This window comes from Papaver somniferum, unplaced genomic scaffold, assembly GCF_003573695.1.
Source record: "Papaver somniferum cultivar HN1 unplaced genomic scaffold, ASM357369v1 unplaced-scaffold_18, whole genome shotgun sequence".
Lineage (NCBI taxonomy): Eukaryota > Viridiplantae > Streptophyta > Magnoliopsida > Ranunculales > Papaveraceae > Papaver > Papaver somniferum.
This window is the reverse complement of record NW_020627707.1, coordinates 2,044,238-2,071,194: the sequence shown is the minus strand read 5'-3', so window position 1 is coordinate 2,071,194 and position 26,957 is coordinate 2,044,238. Positions and strand designations below refer to the sequence as shown.

At 36.5% G+C, this 26,957-nt stretch overlaps 1 protein-coding gene, 1 long non-coding RNA gene and 1 pseudogene across 3 annotated transcripts; all 3 read right to left on the bottom strand.

Moving 5' to 3' along the window:
• Positions 1-2,521: 2,521 nt before the first annotated feature.
• On the bottom strand, positions 2,522-5,822 carry LOC113338086. 2 transcript variants are annotated; one of them, XM_026583605.1, is made up of 4 exons: positions 5,371-5,822; positions 4,305-4,749; positions 4,087-4,202; positions 2,522-3,110 (listed from the first exon to the last, which is right to left on the bottom strand). In XM_026583605.1, the coding sequence occupies exons 1-4, from the start codon at positions 5,705-5,707 to the stop codon at positions 2,689-2,691; spliced, it is 1,320 nt and encodes a 439-aa protein (XP_026439390.1). In that variant the 5' UTR covers positions 5,708-5,822; the 3' UTR covers positions 2,522-2,688. The 2 variants fall into 2 exon arrangements, with proteins under 2 accessions (XP_026439390.1, XP_026439392.1); XM_026583607.1 differs by having other exon boundaries at positions 4,305-4,745; positions 5,371-5,817.
• Positions 5,823-18,853: 13,031 nt separating this feature from the next.
• On the bottom strand, positions 18,854-19,976 carry LOC113337896. The gene is made up of 2 exons (XR_003354490.1): positions 19,743-19,976; positions 18,854-19,390 (listed from the first exon to the last, which is right to left on the bottom strand). It is a non-coding gene; the product is annotated as an uncharacterized LOC113337896 (long non-coding RNA).
• A 6,392-nt stretch (positions 19,977-26,368) lies between these two features.
• On the bottom strand, positions 26,369-26,468 carry LOC113338145 (annotated as a pseudogene).
• Positions 26,469-26,957: the final 489 nt, after the last annotated feature.

Below are 26,957 nucleotides of genomic sequence, written 5' to 3'. Positions count from 1 at the left end.
ATCTTGTTTATCTTCTTCATTTCACCAAACTCCCAATCATTGCGCTCACGAATGGAGTTTCCTTTGTTTATCTTCTTCTTTGCCTTCAAATTTTCCTTCCCTTGAACTTTTCTTTGTCTTTCTTAGTTGGAGGTTTGATTTGGTTAATATCCAAAACTTGTAGATTTCTTTGTTTTTTACCTATTTCTTTATAACCTTCACATATCTTACTAACGGCGGATTCAAGCACCACTCCGGAAAAATCAAGTTGGGTAGCCAAGTCAAGTTGGGATTCAAACTTTTCCATTTTGAAAGATAAGATAGATAAAGATAGAAATTTTTTGTGTAAAAAATTTGGTGTAATTTTTGAGTTTGAGTGTCACATTTTTATAGCGGTGGAGAAAGAATCGTTGGAGGTTTGAAATCAACCGAACGGTGGAGACTCGATCTCTTAACATATTTACCAAATTTGGATTTATCCATTACTTCTTCAGAGATTACAACTAATGCTAAAGATTCTTTAGTTTCTACTGACAAAACTACTGATTCTGTTAATACTTTGGAAGTTGCACCTGTTTTTGCTTCAGATTCTTGCAATGATACTTTTATTTCTTCTGGAACCACAATTGCATCATTTGCACAAAATTTATCTACTCAAATTTGCAACAATCATCATATGGTAACCATGGGCAAAAATGGAATATCCAAAAAAACAAACAAACATGTTTTATTTGCTATTCTTATTGCAAAGGATCCTTTTACAAGTCCAACTTGCTTCACTCAAGCTAATAAAATTCCAAAATGGAAAGTCTTTATGGTTAATGAAGTTATAGCTCTTAGAGATGCAGGAACATGGAGTTTAGTGGATCCAGACCCTTCTCAAAACCCAATTGGCTGCAAATGGGTGTTTAGAATTAAGTACAATCCTGATGGCACTAGACTATTCAGATACATTTGGTCCAGTGGCAAAGCCAACAATAATAAGAATAATTCTATCTCTAGTTGTTCATTTTGGTTGGAACATCTCTCAACTTGATGTAAGCAATGCTTTCCTACACGGTTATCTTCATGAAGAAGTGTACATGGTTCAACCACCAGGATTTGTTGATCCAGACAAGCCACATCATATTCATATTTGCAAGCTTCATAAGGCAATATATGGTCTCAAACAAGCTCCTAGAACCTGGTATGAAAAGCTCCATACAATTTTGTTATCTTATGGTTTATATCTTCTAAGGCCGGTACTTCTCTGTTTGTTCAAAAGATGGGGACTAAAATTACAATTATTCTAGTATATGTGGATGATATACTCATTACAGGAAATGACTCAATTTACTGCAGTGAAGTCATTAAGAATTTAGGAACACATTTCCAGTTAAAGATCTAGGAACTCTTCATTTTTTCTTGGGATTAGAAGTTAAAAGGAATTCTTCTAGCTTATTCTTATCTCAGACGAAGGATGCACTTGATTTACTGGATAAAACAGATATGTCAGGTGCAAAACTAGGTTCTTCACCGATAGCAGTCAACTATAAACTTGGTGCTTCTGATGGTACACCTCTTGCAAATCCAACAGAGTACAGATCTTTAGTAGGTGCACTTCAATATTTGACTTTTCTTCTCTTATGATGAAAGTGTTTTCTCGTGCTTGTACCACGTCTCCCGAATATTCTCAGTACATATGGCACAAGACGATTCCACCTATCGAAGTCAGAATGGGATCGGGTCTTTCCACATCTCACCAAAGCGCCCGGTTTTTCTTTAGAAATAATGTACAAGAGGGAAAAGACCAGAAATCAGTTATGTTGTCAATCAAGTGTGTCAGCACATGCAAAATCCAACAGATGTACATTTCTTGCTGCTAAGAGGATTCTAAGATGCATCAAAGGAACTATTGATCATGGTATTCTTTTTAAAAAGGGACTTATGCAATACATGGATTTAGCGCTGCTAATTGGGCTGGAGATCCAGATACAAGGAGGAATACAGGAGGTTATTGCATATTTTTTTGGGTCTAATCCAATTTCTTGGTCAAATAAGAAGCAAAATACAGTGTCAAGAAACTCAACAGAAGCTGAATATCGAAGTCTAGCTCAAACATCAGCAGAAGTAGTTTGGCTGTGTCAACTACTTAAGGATCTTCAAATTTTCTTACCCATACCTCCTGTCATTCAATGTGACAATGTGAGTGCCATTTCTCTGTCATCTAATCATCAGAGAGCTTGTGTAGACCAAGGTTTTAGATGTTGACTACATTTCTACTGTTGATCTGGTGGCAGATATCTTTACCAAAGGTTTAGCTGGACCACGATTTAGCTTTCTATATGATAAGTTGAAAGTTTTTGCTGCCAAACTTCAGCTTGAGGGGGTCTAATAACAGCTGCAGTATTTTCTGGTTTACATTACTCTTACACTGCAGCTGTTAACTGTCACTGTCTTTAATAGAGGTCAGTTAAGACATGTCAGTTTATGACTGGTACATGCTTAGCTGTATTTGTTTGAGTCTCTGTATAAGTAAGTGCATTGTGTGAGACCAAGACAATTGACAGGATCAATTGCATCTGTAATTTTCTCAAAAGATAATGAAAATATTTTGTTCTACTACATCAGTGAACCACCAAAATCTGTATTACGCGTGAAAGTGGAAAAAAGGAAAAAAACCCAAAAGGCATATGCTAGATCTACTGATCCTAAGTCTTATGACAAATCCTAAGGACTAGATTGCGAAATCTGAACATATACCATCTGAGTGTATCCATTGAATACAGATGAGTCGAATCTGCTTAAGCCTAACCTTTGAAATAAGCCAAACCTTCCATCCTCCACAACTGGACTAACCGAACGTGCAGGATCATATCGTGTCTGATGTGTCAGTGATGGACCAGCAACTGGAGGCAGCTCCCAATATACATCTAGAACTGATTCAACAAACCTGCTGTTTTGAAAATGCTCCTTATACGATATTGCCTTGTTGGTGTGGTTGAAATCATCTCGCATATGCCCTCTGACACCCCACCATGCTTCACCAGGCCCACAAAGTTCATCTACGTCAACTGCCTTCTCCCAGAACTTCTTCCTTTTCTCCCTTATTCTAGCTTCATCACTATCTTGAAAACAGCTATGTCCACCACCTGCACACAAGAGTAGCTTACGAAAATGAAGTTTGACACTATCTAATACCCAACCCATCTTTAAATTACATCTAGAGTCTCAAAAGTTATAATCACAGCTATGATCAACAGATTTTTTTTCTAATGATCCGAAAGATTATGTGCTTCTGAGGCTAAACACGATAAGGGCTTCTTAACATTTAATTTAATTGTGACATCCTTGTACTTATCCTGAGGGCAATTCAAGTGTTTCGACACTTGTTTCAACAATAAAGGCCTAAGATATATAGACATGCCTTCAAGAAATACCAGGGCATAAAGTTTTATGAAACAACCGAATATGAAAAATTGTGAAATCTTTATTTCCATGATGAATACCTTCCTCTATCAGATGCCACTAAGCATTATTATGGTTGCATTGCATGTTCATATCCCTACGACTGGTCCAGATATCATTTCTAAGTATGTAATTCAATCCCGGAAGTTAAGGGTAAGGTGGAATAGGTCATAAGATGATCGATTTTGGAGAAAATATATTACTGGTTTCTTTAAATGCTATATTTACAAGAGAATTGTCAGTGGTACCTAACTCTTCATTTGATAAAGAAATACATTCCTTCAGAGGACACATCTATCACCAATAAATAAATCACATAATGTAAAGAGTCAGAGATGTATTTCTTCAGAATAATACATCCATCACTGATAAAACCACATAATGTAAAGGGATCCATTACTATTTACTAGGTGATTTCCTTCTATGCTGCATTGCTTCTCAAGCATTTCCTATCTGTCTATCTAGATTCTTATGTTAATGATACTAATTCAACATTAACAACTGTTTCACTACTTGAACAGTTACTCCTTCAGAACAATTATTTTCCGGCTAACCACCACCGCTTTATAAATTTTCCAAAAAAGAATATACACACACATAAACAATCCACAGTAGTTGCAAGTAATGGTAATGAGATGTTTAGTATGTAAGAGTATGCACCTCTGATATAGGATTGGTCACATATTTGCCTCAAAGAATAATGATCACCAGTACCAGTATCGTAATTATCCTCAAATATCAAATGCTTGAACCCAGCTTTCAGTGCCTGCTTCAATCTATCAACACGAGTATACAAAAAAAAAATTACCAATCAAGAAAAACAAACTTATAAGCCCTAACATAAGTAGAATTAAAAACCAACTTTTGTGAAAATGCACCTTTTAAGTTCATTTTGATGATCATCGAAGAAAATAAGAACCCGACTTAAGTCAGTAACACCATGTTTCTTCATCACACTCTTCCAATCCACATTTCCAAAATCCACAAAATCCTTCCCAGCAAAATAAGTACAGTTGCCATCAACATAAGCAGGCCCCTTCTTGAGATACTTCTCAGGGTGTCTAGGTGTAAGTGACAGTATCGGTGTGTCTGGCATTGCTTGACGAAGAACCCATGTTGAATGCCCTTTGAAAGCACCACTCTCCATCATCAGATCAGGTTTTAACCACCTAGTCATAAACCAAAGTCCAAAACTATGATCAAAACCCATCCCATACTGATTATTCTTGATTGGCCGTGTCTCATAGATCGGCACAAACTCTTCCAGTCCTTTTAATAAATCCTTCGTTGTCCATTCCACCGTTCGTCCCGATTTCGATCTGCCTTTTGACAAGGAGAAGAAATTAAAGTTGGGGTTTAATGCAAACACTTAGAATACCAATTCACCCTACTCTAATCAGATGTTCTTTTATACACTAAAAATGAGCTAACCAGTAAGCACAAAACACATCAAATTCCCTCTATTGTCAAAAAAAAAAAAAAAAACATATTCAAATCAAGAAACCCCAAGTTTAGCAAGATCTTCATGAGCAAATCACTGCGCATATCAACTAAAAACAAAGTCCCTAAACTGTAGAAAACCCCAATATTCAAATCAAGAAACCCCACGTTCTGCAACATCTTAATGAGCAAATCACTACACATATCAACTAACAACAAGTCCTAAATCATTGAGAAACGCCACTTCAGTGATAACTAAACAAATGCAGATGCCACATTCTGCAAGGTCCTAATTAGCAAAACACCACAAAATTGAACTTCAGAAAAGTCCTAAAACAGTGACAAATACCAACATTCTCTGATAATCAAACAAATTTCAGTAAAAAAACCCTAAAATTAGTGACAAAACCCACATCCAAAATCCCATAAAAACCCACATCAAATCAATCAATAAAACCCCTAGAATTGAAATAAAAGAGATCAAGGGTAAAAGAATGAACTTACACCAAGGAACACCAAGAGTACCAAAATCTGAATCCAACCCATCAATCCCAATCAAACTTCTTGAATCCAGAGTCGAAACACAAACGGAATTCCTCGAACGAATAATAATTGAAGAAAGAAGAAGAAGGAAGGAGAAAATAATGAAAGAACATGGCCAAAACACCCCAAATTTGTATGTAATTAGATTTGTTATTCTCATTGCTAATGAAATCTTTCTTGTTTTTGATTCATCATCGTCTCTTTCTTCTTCATTTCCTCCTACTCCACCACCTCCGATTCCTTCTTCTTCCGTCGCTTGTGTTGTTCTTCCTCTCATTGATAATGCTCTTTCTAACATTTTCCTCTGTGTGTGTTTTTCCTTTTATTATAGAGGGAGAGAGAGTGATAAAGAATTGAATAGGCAGTCACTTCACTGTTGTTTACACAGAGTTCAATAGTAGATCTGGAACTGGAACACGGTAAAAGAAGATACATAGAATAGAAAGCAGGAACACGGTGGTACACGAATCCTGGTGCAGGATAATCCTTATAAAATAATAACGTCGGGACCGATAAAATTTATCAATTTATCGCGGTATTAGATAATTGCGTAAATTAATAATTATTAAATTATGTATTAATGGAAAAGCATACAAAGTCAGATTTTACAAAGAGTTTGTTGGCAGCTAGCAACACCAATCTGAATAGAATACGATGAAAAAGAAAACGTCATATTTTGGAATTAGCATCTTGACTAGCAAGACGATTCTTCAACCTTCTAAATAGTAATAAATTAATAATTTATTAATTTATCAAAAATATTGTTGAATTCTAGAAAAAATAATCAACAAAATGAACCAATACACCTTATTCATTATGCACATTATTGTGGGTGCAGTTGATGGATACTAATTTATTAGATAGTAATCTTTAGTAGAAGTTAGTGGAAGCTAATTCCATAGACGCTAAACGATATTAGATACTAATCTTTAGTGGATCTAAGTTCATGGACATTACATCAAATTTGTTGATTGACGAAAAAAATAAATAAGAGTGTCATTGGAAAGACGAAAGTGATGATATAAAAGTCGAAGATGAAAGTGTATTTAGAGAGACAACCATCTTCCCGTAAAAAACCTACCAAAGCTGTAAAGATATTGAATATGTTTTTATTACATCAGAAAACTACAACACCAAAGACTCTTCTAATGTCAAGAAAAATCCAAAATGAAATTCAATGTGACATTAATTTTAAGAAAAAACAAGTCACAATTGAATCATTATTTACTAAATTAGCATAAATGTAAAGCTAAATTTATATAAATTGGAGAGTTATCAATTTATATATTCGACAGGACCTATAGGAAGATAAAAAACTTTATTATCTTATAAATTTAGCGAATTATTAATTTAGCATGTTGGTCCCAACTCGGTACCGACAAAAATTATTAATTTATCGTGATTATTAATTTATCGCGGATTAATTTATAGAGGTTCTACTGTAGTTGTTGGCTGAGTCCGATTTTATCAACATTACTGATCATACGGGTACCCAATTTTATTTTTTTTGATGTGCATGGCCAAACATAGGGTGAGGGACATCTTTTAGCTTAATCACACCACAAAAACTAAGTTTCTGTATAAATAGTGAGTTGTCGTTTTTTTTTCTCAAATTTTATTCCAACTGATTTAGATAAATATTAATATTTATGTATCAAAAAAGTTTTAAGAGATAAAAATGGAGATATAATAAGAAAAATGAAGAATTAAAAGTGAAAAATTAGGAATAAAACTGAAAATTTGGAAGCGGAAGCTATATCCTTTTAAAATCACACGGAAACAGAGTTTCCATAAACGCACTTTTTAAACGGACACTGAGTTTCCGCGAGAATTCTCTCATCTTAGAGAAGTATCATATCTGATCAACTATTTAGAGTAGTGAAGGGATGTCACCACGTTGAAGCGAAACGAAATATCATAATAATTGGATTTCGCTACAATTAAGCTATAGTGAAGCGAAATCCAACACCATTGCGCTTGGCCTAACAATTCATAGTTGATGAATGTTTTGTCTTTTATGAATTTTGATGTATCCTCAAATAAATTGGTACTTTCATTAGAGCAAGTCCAACGAAGAAGGGGCAAACTCAGTTTCTCACTAACGAGAAAAGTTTCTCGAAGATGATTAAATCGGTCAGCCATGGTTTGGCCGGTCGTCCCAAATTGAGCAGCGCTTCAACTTGAGCCAATCATCGGGTAAATTGGACCCGTTATCCAAAGGTTTTTTTTTTTAACCATAGTCCAACGATTGTATCTCCATTCTAATTGTATAAATCTCCTCCTATTCACCAATTAACACAACAAAACTACTATCTATATTCTATTTTTACAGAAATTAATCCAATTTCTCCAATATATTATTTGTTTTCAGTACTCTTTTCAATCAAGATTTTCTTTTTCTTATGGATCATAATTTGGACAATGAAGAAACACGTCCATATGTGCTAATATTTCTCCAACAAAAACAACAAGTATTTATGTAGAAGTTGGATCAAATAGATGAAGATTCAAATGATGAGAAAACGTTCATCAACACTATAATACAATTGTGCACATGGAAATATTGCGAGCTCCGGAACCAAGTGTAATATTGACAAGAAGATATACATGAAGATTTCGAGAGGAAGAACACCAACCGATGATGCATGATTATTCAAAAATGGATGTATATACTCTAATGAAGCTTTTTAATGTCGCTTCCGCACTTCCGAAACACTTGGTCATTAGGATTCTCGGGGAGCTTTGCCGAATAACCCTAAATTCAACTATCAATTTGACGCACAAAACGTATGAGGACATAATCTTGAACAAAAGGTGATTATATCTTATGGGTATCCAGCATATCAGTATGATTAGTTTATTCAAAGAACAAATCGATACGAAAATCTCAGTATATTCAGCGGAACTGTAGTCAACTGATGAGTGCTAAAAAGTGCATATTTTTATATATTTTTCTTGGCATTTAACTCATCTTTTGTGCATTAATTCTCCATTTTAACCCATATTCTGTATTTTCATTGTTTTCAAGAATAAATATTTTTATTAACTAATTTTGCATTTTTAGGTAATAAATAAAGTTTGGATGAATAGCGGAGCGGAAAAGAGCAGAAAAGCGGTGAAAAGCCGGGAGGAATTACACAAGGAAGCCGCGAAGAATGTTGTGCACAAGACCAAAAGGCTAGAAGTGGGCTTGAAGAGGAAGAATTGTTCTTAAAGAAGATATGGGCTTGGCATACCCAAGGCCCAAAACCCTCACCCAAATCCATTTCATATATCCATACCCGTTTCCTTTTCTAGCCGTCAGATTGGATCATCTCAGCATCCTATGGTCGCAGCATCACCAGTACATCAAAGTCTGAAGCTCCTGTCTAACACTACAGCACCTAACTCCATCTTGAGCCGTCAGTTTCGTTGTATCACGCATCCGACGGTCGATACCAGCCTCTTCACTTGTAGCCGTTAGATTTATCTATCATTTCCGCATCCCACGGCTCAGCTTCGCTGGACATCGAATTGATGATCCCGCACAACACCCTAGTACCTAATATCTATACCCCAAAACAAACGATCCCTAAACCTAAATCCATCGATCTCTTCTCCTCCACCTCCTCCCTCACCGTCTGCAGAGAAAACCCATGTCCGCCATCACCACCACCTGCTCTGCCTATACCGCCACCACTACACTCCATCATTCTCCTATCCCCTAGCCACTCATTACATCAACCCCTCAACCTATTCTTCCCACTGAAACCCTAGTTTTAGGGGTTGATGAAATTAGTGAGCTAGAAAAGCAATTAAAGGTGTGGGAAGCATCAGGAGACCATAAGGAAGCATGGGTCGACACACTCAAGAGTTTTCAGAGATTAGGTAAGGGCTAATTCAATTTTTGATAAAACCCTAATTTTGGATTTTTGGGGATTTTATGTTTTAATGATTGTATGTATGAATTGGAAGCATGGGTGAGAGCTACTGAGTGAATTCAGAGAATTAGGTGAGGTTAATTTGTAATTTTTACAAACCCTAATTTTGCTGATTTGGGGGAATTTTGGGGTTTCAACTGTATGTATAAATAGGGGACTTTGGGTGTTGTAGAGAGTATGCCTGGACTAGCCAGTGTGTCACCCAAGAGCACTGGAATATTCAGTGTCTCAAGGGTTGTAGTTCAATGCTCTGTTTATGTTCAATATTTGAATTCATGTTTCAATTATCTTGTATGATGTATGTTTGTGTTAGCATGTTAGTCATGAGCTAAGTCTCACTAGCTGAGGCTCAGATGAAGCTTTAGTGGACTGTTAGGTAGTGGAATGTTAGGTTAGAAGCCTTAGTTCACTGAATTGATTGAGCAATGGGAGAAATCAGTGCTCACTAGTGCTTGTGATTGATTATACTGTCAAAAGACAGTCAATACTAGGAGCACATCAGTTGAGCAAGCTGATTATCTTGCTATTCCCTTTTTGTATGCTTAGGATCTTAAGTTGGCCTTAACTGTCACTTAGTTCCATTAGGGATTCAACCTAGAACTACATTATTTGGCTCGGTCACAAGGGTGGATTCAAAGCCGTAGCTTAGCCCACAATTTGTTTTTACAGTCACTTGCAACTCTAATTCTGTTATTCTTATTGCTCAGTTGAGTTTTCCTTGCTGTTTTATTTAGCTTTTGCACTTCACATCTTGTTGTGCACTGAAATCAGTGCACTGCCTTCCCTGCCCTTGGCTCATAGCCTTGGTTAGATTTTTTACCGTATCTGTTTCACTGTCACTGCAGCCTTGTGACCTTGCATTTAGTTTTGCATCAATTATCAACATAGTGTAACTTCATTGCACACTCCCAAGTCCCTGTGGAATGACCCTGTTCTTGCACACAAGCTACAACTGACCCTGTGCACTTGCAGGTATCACTGTAGGCATCCATTTATTGTCTTATTTTCACATCTTTAAGAGCCTACCATCAACCATTTTGGTCAACGTTTTTTACGATAACCGATGCAAGACGATGTCAAACGACTATTAAAACAAAATATGAAGAATGGCTTTCCCAGAGTACTTGGTAATCTTGATTGCATTCCTTGGGTTCCGCATGTATATCCTTATGCTTGGCAAGGTCAGTATAAGAGTCACTAAACAAAACCAACTTTTGCTATGAAAACGACGACTTCTTATGATTGTTGGATATGACATGATTTTTTGGAGTCTCCTGTTCAAATAACGACATCAATATTTTGGGTAAATCGTCTTTGTTAGAAGAACTGAAATATGGAACTTCTCCAACTGAAAATTTCAACATCCACAGAAATAACTGACGGACGGAAGTTATCCAGCATGGCCAACTTTAGTTTAGGCTTACACTGAGATACCAAAACACGAGAGAATCATGTTAATGAAGAACCTGAAATTTAACAGCCTTTAGTCCAAGATGATGAATAAGTGAATCCTCCATAGATGATTGGGTCTGTGTTTCTATATAAATTAGAAATACAGAAACATCTTAGCTCTTAGTGTGTTTTGAATGAATGTCAGTATATGATTGAAAACAGTGACAAAGTTACGAGGCTTTTTGAGTGAACAAAAAACAAGATAGTTGTCCATTATGTTGGAGCACTTCGGTCGAACTCACAAGTTTTGATGTTAGATGCACAAAACTATATCTTAATTTCTAGTTTACTAAAGTCAAGTCTCGAACTAGGATTAGAGTATGTTATTTGAATATCAGACATCACTGAGTAACTCTCGAAGATTGAACATTGAAAACCAAACGAAGACATTTAGAGAACTTCATCGACAAAGAGGTATATGAAGACTAAACAGACATATTTACTCGCGGTATTTACTATTCTATCTTATGAGACTATGTTATATGATTTTAGTAGGTTTTATCAAAAAGTGTGTTTTGGTAAATCTCTCGAAATATGATTCAAGCAATGGATGTCCATAGATCCTTAACAATCTTGGTTATTAAGAAAAATTATTGTTCATGATCTATTTTTGTTTCAAGTTGATCATTTGGGAATTACCCAAGCAATTTCATTAATCATCCATGGCAATTAGGAGTGTTTCAAATTGCTTAAAGAGAGTTTTCAGAATTTACTGAATCTCTGGGCACATGGTTGGGTATGCATACCCAGTATGTGTACCCTAGTGGTCTGAGTTCCATAATGGGTAAAGGTAAACATACCTAGTACGCGTACCCTAGGTTCTGAGTTCGTTAATGGGAAAGAAGTACGCATACCCCAAGATCTTTAGATTGATAACGACTAAGGGTACACATACCCAGTACGCGTACCCTAACAACCTGAGTTCAAAGACTGATTTGTAGGTATGTTTATCCCTACACATACTTACCCAGTATCGAACTAATCAGGTGATCATTAAATGTTTTCCTAAATACATTTGCATTTCAACTCATAAACATTTTTAGGAGTGTTTACGCTTATAACTTCATAAAGAATATTTGCCATGAAATGTCATTGTACACGGTTCCAGTATCTTGGACCATATATAGTGTATATTCTTATGTATAATTTGAAGGAGAATTTCTCACATACTTACATGAATTCCTAATAATAATTTCATGTAAACTGAGAAAGTATTTGCTTGAAACTCAAATTATCTTCGCTTGAATTTAAAGCCACACAGATCCTTGAATATATAAATAGAGATGCTCTTGCAACTGGAATTTTTAATCCCCGACACTTTTATATCCTAGTTGCTTGCTAGATTAGTACTTTATTAACATAGGTTTACGACTTAAATACTTTACTTAGGGATTTGTAAAGCCTGGTTCGACGATCTTTTACCTGATATTTCATGCATCCTGATCTTCTTCTTATTGATCGTTGAGGTTTTCGTCAATCTCCGATTAAGAACAAGATAGATAGAAATCGTAAAGTTTTCTTCATATCATACTTTGTGATTCCTCAAGATAAATATCTAAAACTTTTCTTTCATTGACTTTTTTAGATTGTTCTCGAGAGGTGGTTAGTAATCCAGGCTTCCCAGCTTACTGAATATAAGTGTTCTGATTTCGTGAGGTTTGCTAGAATATATATATTGCAAACAAGTTTCAAAATCTAGATCGAAATATCAAAAGGGAAATCAAATAGGATTATTTATTAGGTACATATTGGTATCAAAAGTATTCACTTAGGTTGGAGCAACACTTAAAATCAAGTGCGTAGGGTCTTGCGAGGTTCAAGTGACGTAAGGAGCATGACTGCAGCTAACTTGCTTGGAGAGTTAATTCAGTTTCAACTACGTTTCATTCCAAAGTCTGGTAGTAGGCTAGAGTCTGTAGCGGCTTAATATAGTTTGTTGTTCAAATCTGGACTACATCCCTGGCTTTTTATACAGGTGCAGTTTCCTCGTTAACAAAACTTTTAGTGTCTTGTGTTTTCATTTTTTCGTATTATTTTATTTTATTTTTATAATAGGAATATCACAAGTAGGACATAATCAGTCTACGTAGTTTAATTCCTTATCAATTTTGATGAATAACGAGACTTGTTCTTATTGAATTCGTATCTTGAAAGATAGATTACCAGTTTCATACTTGTCAGAATTCAGATCCTCTTGATTTGGATATGACTAAATTGATCTTGGATATTGATTTGAGATCGTCCAAGAACTCTTCTACAATCAGGTTCACTGATTTATTTGTCAAGAAATATTGATTCTGGAAGAGATAAAGATAAAACCCTACATATACATATTGTTCAAGGATATTTAATTTAAATCTACTTGAAATTATATTAGGTTTTTCTATATAGGTTGGCGAAAGAAAAAAGTTGGTGGTGTACTTGGTACCCTCTACTTTTAAAATTATTTGTGTATGCTAGGAAAAATCAAAGTATCCAGCACTTTGCGTTAGGGTTGTGAACTTAGAACCTACCTGTGTAAGGAATCTAGTAGAAACAGATTTGCAGACTCCCAATTTTTGTTGATGTGGTACTAGAGAATCGGATGAGGAGTTCTGGCAAGTGATTCCAAAATATCTGCAGACTTTATAGTCATTCACAACACTATAGGACTTACACTAAAACAGATCCAAGTGAATGCAGAATTGCAGGTCATAAATCAAACAAAGATAAGAGGAAATCAACGTCTGTTGGGAATCGTCTCAACCATTTTCTTTTAAAAAATACAAATTTACATCTATTTCAATACCTAGTGGAACTCTAATGGAGAAGATAATCACTCAAAGCTTATTAACTGTTGGCTCTATGCAACAAACTGTTCCACATACTTTCGCAGATAAGTAAAAGATGAAGTGGTTAGGTTATATTTGCTATTAAGGAGTGTATTTAGTTTGTATGCTTCTTACTTTTTATGTTGTGAGCATAAAACTCTTTAATTAGTCGTTTGCTTACTTTTGAACATGATTAAATTTCAGATGCAACAAGTATATTCTGGTTTTGACATCCTTTTGGAACCAGTAAACAATTTTATTTTGAACATCTTTACCTCTCTATGGTATGGTATGAAAGTATCTGAAATATGGTAGTCTATTCAATACAGGTTTTGCATACTACATTTCAAGATTTTTTTTCAATTTCCTTACACAAAGCAGCCACTTGGACTCTTGAAATCTAACTAGTCTTTCGTTTGGAGCAATGGAAATGGCATCTGAAGCACATATTACATTCACTACAGCTAAGGTAAGCTATGTTCTTATTATGCTTATTGTTGCATAACATCAGCTTGACTATGGATTTGCTGGTTGATTTGAAGCAACTTGATTTTGCAGTGGACATTGTTTCACCCAGTGATCATTTTTTCCACATACATAACATGTAGTATGTTGGTAACTTGAGGAACTCTGGTTTACATGGGTCACGAGCATCTTCAAACCGACCGAAGAAAGTGCAAGTAGCAACAGTACACTTCAACAAATTTTTTCTGTATTTTGCAGTTATTGTGGATAGAAAGAACACTCTTACACCATTACGTGGAACATGCTTGTACCTGGAATAGATCCAAGGATACGCTTGTGTCTCGTGATTCCGTTGTTCACACATTGCAAAATCAATTAGAGTATTTTTTTAGTCTCACCTTACTGTTGCTAGCTGGAGAGTCTCTCACACCTCCAAAATTACTTATATATATTAGGCTTTTTTGGGGAAAAATTGGTTACTGGTGCAAAAATTTGATGTTGCAGAAATCAGGGTTTGTCCCTATTATAAACAAATGTTGGAAAGATGAAGACCATTATGTTTCGACCTATTTAGGGTCGTACGTTGATATTTTATGTTTAAATTTTATATCATGCAATTATACAGAAAACACATGGGTCTAGAACAACTCGGTATGAGTTTACTTGAGTTGCTGAATAAATTAGACCAGGCTCACTTTGGGATTATTAAATGACTTTTGCAGGTGAAATAAAGTGACACATATCACTAACAAGTAACAATCCTTTAAAGAAGTTCCCATGGACTCAACAAAACAAGGATTTCTTCATTTTGGTCCCACTATGGACTCAACAAACATGAAAAATAGATTTGTTGAGTGAGATGAAAGAACAGGCGCGCGCTCGATGGAAGGCCGGGAGATCGTGGCACAATCGCTGGCGTTTGAGACAGAAACGCTGGCGTTTGTCTCAAAAACTCTAGCGTTTGACACTAAATCGCCGACGGCTAAATCTAGACGCCTGCAAATGATTGTCATCCAACGGTTAAAATTTTGAGTTCTATAAATACTCCCCATTTCAACTCCGAATTCACACATCTAGTCTTTTTTTACTCTTCTTCTCTGAGCTTAAAAATATTCTTCAATTCTTGAATTCAACAAATTTGTCGAAAATGTCTCGGCCTTTGTTAGTTCGGCGATCTCCGTATACTGAAGAAGATGATGAATTTATTTGCAGAAACTATGTTTTTTTATTTGCTTAGCTTGGTTCAGCAAATTATCCATGGGTGAATTTCTGGGCGGTTATTCACGACGGGTTCTGCAGTGACACCCGTAATCCGAGTCGTCGTGCTATATGCGAAATAAAAAATCGTTTTGGTACAATTAAGAAAGAAGTAAATGATTTTGTAGCTTTCACTATGCAAGTCAATCAGTATAGAATGAGAGGTGAAACTGATGCTGAGATGGTAAAAAGATCTTTGGCAGAATGGCGAAGATGGAAAAATGTGGATTTTCGTTTCGAAAAATGTTTTGAGATCCTTAAGGTGTTAAAAAATTTCAACCCCTTCTTTGTAGTTGTTATTCCACCTAGTACTTCTCACCGGTCAAGCTAATGTAAAATGTTTAATTTTAAACATATGTAATTCAGTGAAGCTAATGTAAAACGCTTAATTTTAAACATATGTAATTTCACTTAAGTCGTACTTTTAAAAATAAAATTACAAATGTAGGAGAATTTAAAATTACAATCTCTCTAACGTCGCTCATCGCTACCCTCATCGTTATCTTCTGGAGTCATGAATTCTCCAAGACCTGGATATCCCTAGCTGCCAACATATTAACTAAATTTCCATAGGGGGAAAAACTGGTTGAACAACATTAGGCGACTGGAAAGCACTCGGTCCTCCAAACATATAAGATGTTTGTTGTTGTTATGGTGGTGGTCTAACCGTATATCAATCATTTGGGGTGTAGGGCGAGAATGATGATGAAATGCGCCTAGGATCTAGCTAAATTACTTGAGGTTGAGATACATGAACAACATGTGGTGAAGTACTGTTCCGTACCTGTGGTGAAGAACTTTGTTGTACTTTTGTTTCTCCCACCATTGTTTCATCACTATCGTGCCATGATCTGTTGCTCCTCGTGGAATTGGTAGACCGCGAGCGCCCATCATCATTTACAGTTGGACTCAATCCAAACATTGTGTCCGTCTACCATTTTCGACACACACCCAAGTTTATAGCCTTCATTTGCCGATTTAGCCAATACATATCGTTCAGTTGGCTCTTCAACTCTTCGTAACTTGCATCCACATTGTAGTAAGGATAACCACGTTCCATAGCTTGGGAAACAATGGGGATCGTGATTGGCTCACCTTGTGAAGTAATACTTGGCATCTCCCAATGAATTTCGGGCATATTTGACAAAGATGATGAATAACTTGCACCCGTGGTGGGGTAAGTCATACATCATGGCTCTTTTGGAGGTGGCTGGCTAGAAACGATATTTGCATCATGAGCCAGGCGTGATAACCCTAGGAAATCAAACCCATAGATGTGCATGTTGTGTGTCTCAATTACAGGCTTCGCAATCGACTTGTACCAGGTGACATACTGTGCTTCATCAATATTCCTCTTTGTATTTAGTTCATACCTCTCCCAATTGATTCTTCTTAGCCGATCAAAATCTGATCCATAGGTTTGCATATGTTGTGGCGGGTTAATTGCAGTTGCATATATACCTTGTATTTGGTACTGCAGTCTTTCTCCCAGATACCAAACCCATTTATCCAAATTTGGAGTGTAAAAACAACTCTTCAGAGAAAATAATCAAGAATAAGTTCTCCATCATTACCACCATACTAAGGAAAATCAATGTAAGGGTGAACAACAACATTCTTGTGGCTCCTAGTCATCTGTTGAAACCTCTGAACAAAACTGGAACCCGGGACGTCGCTGCCAGTGTCCTTCGCCCAGTTGGTCGAGACGTACATGTCCAAGATTGTAAATCTATGGGTATCGTCTTTAAGGATTGGTTTGCCAACACGGAAGTAGGTATACCACCAATACTGCAAATTACTCCATAAGTTTAGTACATTTTGACTTAATCTACATTTGTTCATAAAAAACTAGATGACCGCTGCCACGGTGGGACGGCCGACCGAAATAATTGACACAAAACTAAATTTTGTTCTCAAAATTTAGTTCCTCATAATGACACGGAATCGTACTTGTAAATTTGTAAAGTAAAATTGTAAAGTTCGACTAGTTTACTGTTTTAACTCACTGTACTCCAGTCCCAATCGAATTTTACCTATAATCTGATTGTTCCCTACCGATTCTATTTTTAAATCCGCGTATACATTTCTACGATGCACGCCATTTTGTTTTATGCTCGTGAGAATGCCCGCATAATATAAGAAAAATATAAATGAAAATAAAAATAATTATAAATGAATTATCAACAATTCGGTAATTTAACAGGGTGTCACGCAAGGTATTGAAAGCGTGAAGCGTTTTTCATTTTTAGGAAGCGATGCGTATATCGAAGCGTGAAGCGTCGCTTCACGATTGATGTTTGAAGCGGATGTTTTGTTATAAATAAATTAGTCGTAACTAGTAACTATATATTTATTAGGAAGATAACATATATATAAATTTTATATAAGTCTAATTATTATCAAAAACAAAGCGTGTGCACATTAATTCAACCTTCTCCAGGCGAGTGGGAGGTGGGGTGTTTGATTTCCCCTAAAAACATTCATATTTTTCTTTTAAAAGCTTTAAAAATTAGGTGGGAAAGAAGTTGACTAAGTCAAAAAGCGCACTTCACATAACTGCTTCGGAACGAAATGCTGAAATTTGAAGTGAAGCGTATGCTCCGAAGCGTGAATTGTACGCTTCATGAAAGATGCGCTTTACATGACCGCTTCAGAGCGAAATGCTGAAATTTGAAGCAAAGCGTACGCTCCAAAGCGTGAAGCGTACGCTTTTAAAAACCATGGTGTCACGTGTTACTGGCGCATGGTCACCAGGTGTTCAAAAAAATTTTAAGAAAAAAAAAGTAAGGATAGGCTGCTAAGTATGATTCCGCACGTGTCATTAGGCTGTAAAAATAGTTTTACTCGGCTTGGCTGCTTTACAAACTGTCCAAATTCAAGGCAGCGACTTCTGTTGCCATCTTCCTCTCTCCTTATCTCAAATAGCAGCAACCACCACCACCGTCTCTTCCAATCACCGTCGGTCTCTCTTTCTACCACGATTGATGATTTAATGAACTTCTGGGTTGTCTAGAAAATGTCATACTCGATCTTCTGCTTCTTCTTAGTAATTTTATTAATAATCAAAATCTTAGATGTTTGTTATGAGTTTGATTATAATTGTTTGTTATCAGTGTTTGTATGATTGATTGAAGTAGAATTAGTTAATTAAAGCATGTCATCAGTTTTTGTACGATTTATTGAATGAAAATTGTAGTGTTAAGGTGGTGTTGATGTTTTCGCTGGTTACGGTGGTAGGTGGTGGTTATGGTGGTGAGTGGTGGTGGAGATTCTGATTATTATTGTGATTAGGGTAGAGATTTTGGCTATGAACGATTAGGTTGGAGAATTTGGTGGTGGTGTTGGTGTTGGTTACGGTGATGGTGAAATAGTGGAGAATCTGTTGGTGGTAGTGATGGTGGCGGTGGTATTTTTGGTTGTGCTAATGGTGGTGGTGGTATTTTTGTTTGTGCTGATGGTGGCGATGGCGATGGTGGTGCTGGGGATGTGCAATGGCGGTGGTTGTAATCATGTTGGCGAGAGAGATTTTTGTTGCTGTTCTTTTTTTTTTTAACAAAGGGATATATTTCATTAACGAAAGCTCTAGCGAGCAACGTTACAGGACCCCAAAACAAGTAAACCCGTTGCCGTAACAGTGACCCATAAACGGACAAGCTTCTTACAGAATACTAATTGGAAATCCATACTAATTGGAAATCCCCGGAACAAATCCTAAAGAACAACTAGCATCCATATTTCAGACAACTAAAGAAGCCAGACTGATATATAAGTAACCGATTCTGAAGACAGATTCCACAGAAACCAGTGGAGACAACATCAATGGTTTACAAACAACAAATGAAAAACACGCCAACGATAACTACAAACAACAAGCTAACACAGCCAGTGATCTGCTGATCCAAATCAACGACCGAAAACCATCAAACAAAGAGATCGCTGCCGATGACCGTCAAATCTACCGAGAACTTCCAGCATAAAGCCTAAACCAGTGAAATTATCATGAACCAACAGAAAAATGACTTGACCCGATCCGATCATAAAACTTGACCCGGTACCCAAACCCTACCCGAACCATATCTGAAACCATAGCAGATCAAATCTCCATGATTACAAACACCAGCAAAAGGATCATCACAAAAACAACAGCACCATCAACAAAACACCACCATCAAAATCAGCAAAATCAATACCCAATCTTTAAATTCAAGGAAGAACTTGAAAGAATGAGAATCAATTAAGAATCAACATCGATACAACATCTTTAATTAAACAAGTGCTACAAAAAATTTGAAGTAACCCAGAACCACCATCCCCAAAAATGAACGACATCACCTCTCTCAAATCAAGATGCTAATCGATTGATTTATAGAAAACCACCCACCCATCACAGAAAAAGAAAAGATGGAAAACATCTAGATATTTACAGTACCAAAAAAAAATCAAATCCACTTTCGGAGGATTATATCTGAGCTGGTCTGAGTCAAAAACTATCGAACTTTTTTCCTCTCTCCTTTCGCCGCTATTTCTCTCTCCTAAAAAGATAAGGACGAAGCCCACTTTGATCATCAGCAGGCAAACAATGATTTCTGTTGCTGTCCGTTTGGTAGAAAGAATAGAAGATTAGAGATAGGAAGAAGAATAAGAAAAACGGAGGAAAAAATGAAAATTTTGGAGGTGGGCCGGGATTCGACCCCAAGACCTCTAAAACTACTCTCGTGTTTTTGTGTTTTTCATTTTACAAAAATGTCCTCAACATTTCAGTTATTTACATCTGTTTAAAGAAGGAAAAAAAATTAAAGAAGGACTGTGTCGTCCTTTCATCGTTGAACCAAATCCAATCTTTTGTGTCTAATTGGAAAAAATGTCACGCTTCACATTGACACAAAGTCACCGTATATAGGGTCCTCCCTCGATTCGCTCGGTCGGCCCAATTATTTAAATTTAAAAATAATAATTTTGATATTTACCTCTATGATGTCCCAGAAACCAGTGAAGTTAGTTATACCCATGGATGCTTGATCCATCCTATAGTACATTTCTGCTAAAATTGCAGAGCCCCAGTCATATTCTGGTACTTTGTTAAGATCTTCTAACGCTTCAAGACAACCAACAAAATCAACAGAAGTTGAGTTTGGAAAGAACGTCTGACCCAATACCCACCCATAAGATAAACATCCTTTCAAGTTCATGATAGTCATCTACATCTTATGGGTTTCTGCTTTGGGTAAGGAAAGTCTTCTATGCTGAATATTCCACATCCTTTCAAATCTTTATGATCATCACGTAAATATGATTCCATAAAAGAGGGAAGAAGCGTCTGCCATTTACTATTTGATATTCATTCGTCTTGGTTGTATGATGCCGGATCTCCCACTCTACTTGTAACCCACAAGTGAAATACAAATCAAGGGGCGTAATTCTTATTAAAAGAACAATATCAACTATGATTAATTGTTTTGATTATTTAATAATTATTTAAAAATTAAAATTTAAGTTAAGTTAAACAAGTACTAATTTCAAAATCCATAAAATGGAACGTGTGCGTCGTTGGCCACCACCTTTCTATCAATGTTGTCGCAATTTTGTTGTTGTGTCTTCTAGGCTTCACACTATAAAGCGCACGTCAGGGATATTTGTCAACTCTTTCTCGGACTTGAGGGGGTAGACCTTCATAAACATCCTTTAAGTCTGAAAATCTACCTCTCATTCTATAATAAACCTCACACCTATCTTGATGCCCCGATACATGACCTTGGACTAATGATGGAGCAACAACGACACTCGGTGAAGAAAACTCTGCTTCCCGAATTTGAGAATAAGCTACACATATGGCAGGCCGCAGTACCGGTTCATTTCTTCGATTTCTTCTCTTCTTTACAGTATTGACCGCTTTTCTTGATAAGTTGGTCATATTGTATCAAAAAAAAATTGGTTTAGAAGAAGGAAATAGTAGTGGTGTGACTGAAAATGAATTCAGTTGAAGGAATTTGTAGTTTTGAAAATAATAAACGTTGAAAATATGGGCATTGGAGAATTGGCCATTGGCGATTTGGTTTCTCACGCCCGCGTTTGTGTGACCAACGCCAGCGTTTTTGTCTTGCACGTCAGCGTTTTTGCTACCAGCGTCGCGTCTAAGGTTAACACACCAGCGAGTGTCCGTAGCCCTGACGCTTGATAATTAACCGTGCACTGTTGTTCCCATAATGGAGAAACCTGTTTGGCCATCCACCTGACTCAACAAAAAAATGGATTTGTACATTACCATAAGAATTTCCTTTAATCGTTTTTCTTAAATGGGGCGAAAAAAGTCAAAATGAAGGAACTTTAACAAAGTTGAAAAAACTGCTATCTAGTGGTATTTCAAATGGAGATACTTTAATATCCCTTCATTTTTCTAGACGAGAGATTCGTATTCCACTTTTTCTCAAAAAAACGATTGGTTGATCTTCCAAATCGGTTTCAATTCTCCCTAATATGTTTTTGCGAGTTTTTAAAAGGGTTATTTAATGTTTGGTACCCAACAAATGTCCTACACGTAGCTTTGGTACCCAATGTTTAAGACATTAACGGTTGGTACCTACACTACCCGTTGACCGTCATAGTCAAACTTTGACCTAACAGTTATTAAATTTCAGTAATTTTAATTTAAAAAATAATAATTTAACAATTATTCCTAACCCTTATCTCCTTTCTCCTTTTTTTTCTTTTTCCTACGAAGTAACGATCCGTGTCTCTTCCACTTTAGTATTAGGTAATGTTGGAATATATATTTAAAAGCATAGTTTTTTAATATTGTACCAAACTTAAAGACATAGTATGGTGGTATTATTTTGGACTCCCACACTATAGGCTTGGTTTCAAGTCTCATCCCACACATTTGATTAGGTATAGCCATTATATATATATATATCTATATTACTTAATAAAATCCGGGAGGTCTGGTGATTCAGAAACTGATTTTTTGCCGTTTTAACTCTTGATTTCCAAAACGGTTTTCTACTGCATATTCTTTAATTAACTCTATTAATTTTTGGTAATTATATTGTTACCGTTTTATGACTGTTATGGAGGATTTTCAGTGAGCAATAATTACGAAATTTATTTTCATTAAAAACCGTATTGATTTCTTTTTGAGATATGAAAGAACAGTTTCTGGAGAAGATGAAATACATTGTTTTTCATCTATTTTTGAATTCTGAGCAAGTGAAGAAAGAGTAATTGTTGGTCCAATTTCTCATAGTGCAGAGAAATCGAACAAGAGAGTATCAGCTGTTTTATCCCATAGGGTTTTCGACAAGCTTTGACTGCTAGCACAATCAAGAGGCAGAGTCGCGAAACACCTTAAAGATAGCGACCTAGTCCACGACTCAGCTGTTTGAGATTTATTTTTGTGAATTTTCTATATGTTTCCAACAATTTTAAGGTGATTGATTTTGCTATGGAGGTTGAAAAGAAGCGCGTTGATGATACCAACAAGCCATTCAAATTTGAAGGGCTGCATTTCAGAAGATGGAAGCTGAAGATGTTCTTTTATCTCAAACTCATGAAGCTGCATATGATTGTGTCGAGTGTTCATCCTGGAACCCTGGAACCTGCTGCTGATAAGACTGTTGCTGTTGATAAGACTGTTGTTGTTGCTGCTGATGCTGATGATGGTGTTGCTGCTACTGATCCACCTCCTACCGGTGGTGCCAAAGACGTTGTTTCTCAAACTCCCGAGGAGAAACAGAAGGCTGTTGACAAATGGGTCGATGATGACTTTGATTGCAAAAACTACATTCTTAACGCATTATCTGATGATTTAAATGAGTATTATTCAACTTTTGAAACTGCTAAATATGTGTGGGATGCATTATACAAAAAATATGACACTGAGGAAGCTGGTGATAGACGCATTTATGTGTCTATTTTCATCTCTATTGTGTATATTGTTAGTACCCATTTTTGTTCTTATTTCGGTATTTTATCTCTTTGTAGGTGTTTTTGGAGAAATAAGCTTTTGCGGCGAAATTGGCTCGAAAAGTTGTTAAAGGCACCTGGGAGGACATTTGCTATTCGGACTCTCGCTTTGGATAAGGGGTAACCCATTTCTAGGCATGTGCTAAAGGGACACCAGAACTGGATAGGGGGAGGCCATCTTCTTCAAAATTCAAATGCAAAAAATGTTGGGAAAAGTTGCAACAGTTCTGGCAGATTTAGGGTTGGATTATTGGACGTGTTTTAATGAGATTCAATGGCCTATTTTCATGGGATGGACGTGATATGGATATACAATGCTAATATGGGTGATTTCATGGGTTGAATTGGGCTGGAATGGCCGGAAAAAAGAAACAGAGTAAAAAAGGAAACACGGCCCCTGTCGAGTTTGTTTTTGGACATTCAGAGATATTAAAGGCAAGAAATTCCTTCCAAAGATACATATTCTATCTAAGGAGGAGTTTGATATAATTGGGAGAGCTTAGAAACGCGTGAAACGAATTAGGGAAGAGATTATTGTCGTGACTGCCAAGGAAGGAAAGAAGAGATTTCGAAGCGATTTGGGAGAGATTTAATCGTCCTTTAATGTATAAATATGTTGCTTAGGGTCCCAATAAGGGAGACGAAGAGTTTGGAGTAGTTTAGAGCACTACAGAGCTGAGAAGATCGAGTTGCAGGAAGTTACGTGTTTCTGCTGCTGCTGAAGAACAAACGTTGCAAGGAAGAACAGTGTCTCAAATTCGGAACATCACTTCTCTGTAACAGCTGAACTGTCCGTCACCTTTTCTTTCACTGTAACAATTGAACAACGCCTTTGCATCAGTTATTTCTGTTGCAATTTTTCTGTTTTACTGTTTCACCTCTTGTAAACACTTTTTGAGCTATAAACATATATTTTGAGCAAGTGATTAATATGAGGAGCTAAACACCATTGCTGAGGCGATAGAGGAAGCTATTTTTCCAACAAGAAGTGGTATATTCTATTTTATTTATTTATTTGCAATTATTTTATGATTATTTGCCTTGGTTGAAAATTGTTTGAATGATCCTTGTTAAGCAATTGTGATTTCTTTTGATAGAACATACTTGGACCTAGGTTTTTGATGTTATATGCTTTGGATTTACACTTGTTATTTTGAGAATCTACAAGTTGCAATAAGTTAGAATAAACTTGAACGAGAAAATTGCATAAATATAAATATTGGGATTAAATCACTTTGAACTTTGAAAATAGTGGAATCTTAGCCTTAGTGTTCTTTTAATATTGATATCATCTTTGATTGAGTTTGTGACAATTTTTAGTTTTTTTTCTATTTTAGTTTTAGAATTTAAGTCTATATTTTATCCTTCGCAAGTCTGAGAATCGAACCACTTTTACCACTATCTCAAAACCACATCAATTTTTGGCGCCGCCGACGCGGATTTGCTTTTAGGGTTTTTAGACTTAGTTTTTTTTTTAGGTTTTTATTATTTTTGTTTTTTTTTACGTTTTTGGGTATTTATCTTTTGTCTACAGGTTTTGGATCATAAAGTGAATTGAGCCAAGGAGTTTGGTGATTTCGTAAAGACTGGAACTTAAAGCATAAAAACTTGGAGCAAAAGATTAAAGAGAAAAGAACGGAAAAGAAGACAATTTCTTTTTAGATATTTTATTTAGTTTTTTTTTAGTTTTTTTTAGGGTTTGTTTATTTTTCTTTATTAAAAAAAAGAGAGAGAGAGAGAGAGAACTGTTTTAGGGTTTGCTATTTTTGTAATTTTTTCTTTTCTTTTTGGACACTTGGACATTGGACTTTGGACATTATTATTTTTAAACCCTAAGGAAGGGTTGGTTTAAATACAAACTGTGTGCAGGGAAGGACGGTGATTACGATATCACCTCGGCCCCTCGGGTTCGTACATAACATAGGAGTTGTGACCCGAGTCGACTTCAGCGGTTCTTCGCCCGTCTGGTACGGGAGGTAAGTTTTCTGAAACACCCGAAAATCCCCTGTCAGCGGGTTTACTGTATTCCTTAAGGTGAATATATGCTGATGATTTGAATACGGTTGCTTTTAATTCCTAGTAAAGGGCAAGGACTGGCCATACAAGATAAGGGTTCAAATTTCATCACCGTTCTCTTCTTGCCCGCCTTAGGAACACGAAACCAAACGCGAACCTAAGCCTAAAATTTTGACTAGAACGAGACTTATAGGGTAACGAGCTTAATAGGAAAGTCGTTCGAAGAATATTGATTACTCTTTTGAGCATACTTCGAAGTTCTTGACGGTTTCTGTGAGTTGAATGCGTGACTGCGCCGCCTTGTAACCGGTGAGGCCTTGGGTATCAAAGCTCCACTGAGCTTCCCTCGCCTTGATTCAACTTACTTTGACTCGGATTGATTCCAGAGGGGTTTGCTCAGATTGTAACGAGTTCCTTTTAGAAAGAATAGAAGCTGGTCTAGTGACAATCTAAGTGGAGCCATCATGCTTTTTGTTTGCTAGAAATTTAGGTTTGATTTTGTCGAGTCAGCCTTGCTTTGTTTTTGCATAGAATTCCCTTCCTTATTCTGTTGCATGCCTGAACGTAAAAAAGACGCCCTAGGTAGATTTGTTAAAGAGAAACCTAGTAGTTCTAAGCGTCTTGATTACCTCAATTTAGAGAGTCCGATTCGTGAAGACTCCGTTTTTGAACGTCCGTTTGAAGAGAAAATCCCTGATAGTCCAATAGCGCCAGAAATGGCAACTTTGAAAGCCTTGTTGAATCCTACTAGGACTACTCGTCCCTCGTGTATCAAGTTACCTGAAACTGAAGCAAATTATGAACTTAATGCTGGAACCTTACAGTTGATCCCAATCTTTTTAGGAAAAGAAAATGAAAACCCCTATTTCCATGTTAGGGACTTTGAGGAAATCTGTAGTACCCTGAAAATTAGAAACCTTGATGATGATGCTTTAAAACTCAGGTTATTCCCCTTTTCCTTAAAAGATAAAGCCAAGTCGTGGATGTATAGTTTGGCTTCCGAATCAATTGAAACCTATGAACAACTTACATCCGCCTTTTTGAACAAGTTTTTCCCTAGGCACAAAACCTCATCTATTAGGACGCAAATCTGCACGTTTACACAACAGGAGGGAGAATCTTTGTATAGGTATTTGGAAAGGTTCAATGATTTATTATCCCAATGTCCTCATCATGGTTTAAAAAATGTTAGGTTAGTTCAGATCCTTTATGAGGGTTTAGATTATCCCGCCACAACTACAGTAGAGTCCATGTGTACAGGTGGGTTTGAAAACCAAACAGTTGATAATGTGATGACATACTTGCATGAAATCGCCGAAAAGACCCAACAATGGGAAAGTAATAGGGTACCCCAGAAAACAATTCTTCTAGGCAGAGGAAACGTTAATAGGGTAGAAGAAAGCTACGAATTAGATGCCAAAATTGCTGCTATAACAAAAAGGTTAGAAGCTTTAGAAGTGGGTCATACTAGTGGTAGAATATAGCCTTTTAGGAAAGGCAATACTGTTGAAGAGCAAGCCAATGCTCTCTATAATAACACTAGGTTTGATAACCGTCAGAAGTTTGACCCATATTCAGAAACCTATAATCTTGGCTGGAGAAACCATCCCAACCTTTCCTGGTCTAAGGGACAGAATCAAGGTCAGTCTAGTAACTCTCAAGCTCCCCC

Coding starts and splice junctions, on each gene's coding strand:
- LOC113338086 (XM_026583605.1), bottom strand. CDS start 5,707: ATGTTAGAAAGAGCATTATCAATGAGAGGAAGAACAACACAAGCGACG. Junction 4,750..5,370: donor TACTCTTGGTGTTCCTTGGT/GTAAGTTCATTC, acceptor CCTTGTCAAAAG/GCAGATCGAAATCGGGACGA. Junction 3,111..4,086: donor TGACCAATCCTATATCAGAG/GTGCATACTCTT, acceptor TCTTGTGTGCAG/GTGGTGGACATAGCTGTTTT.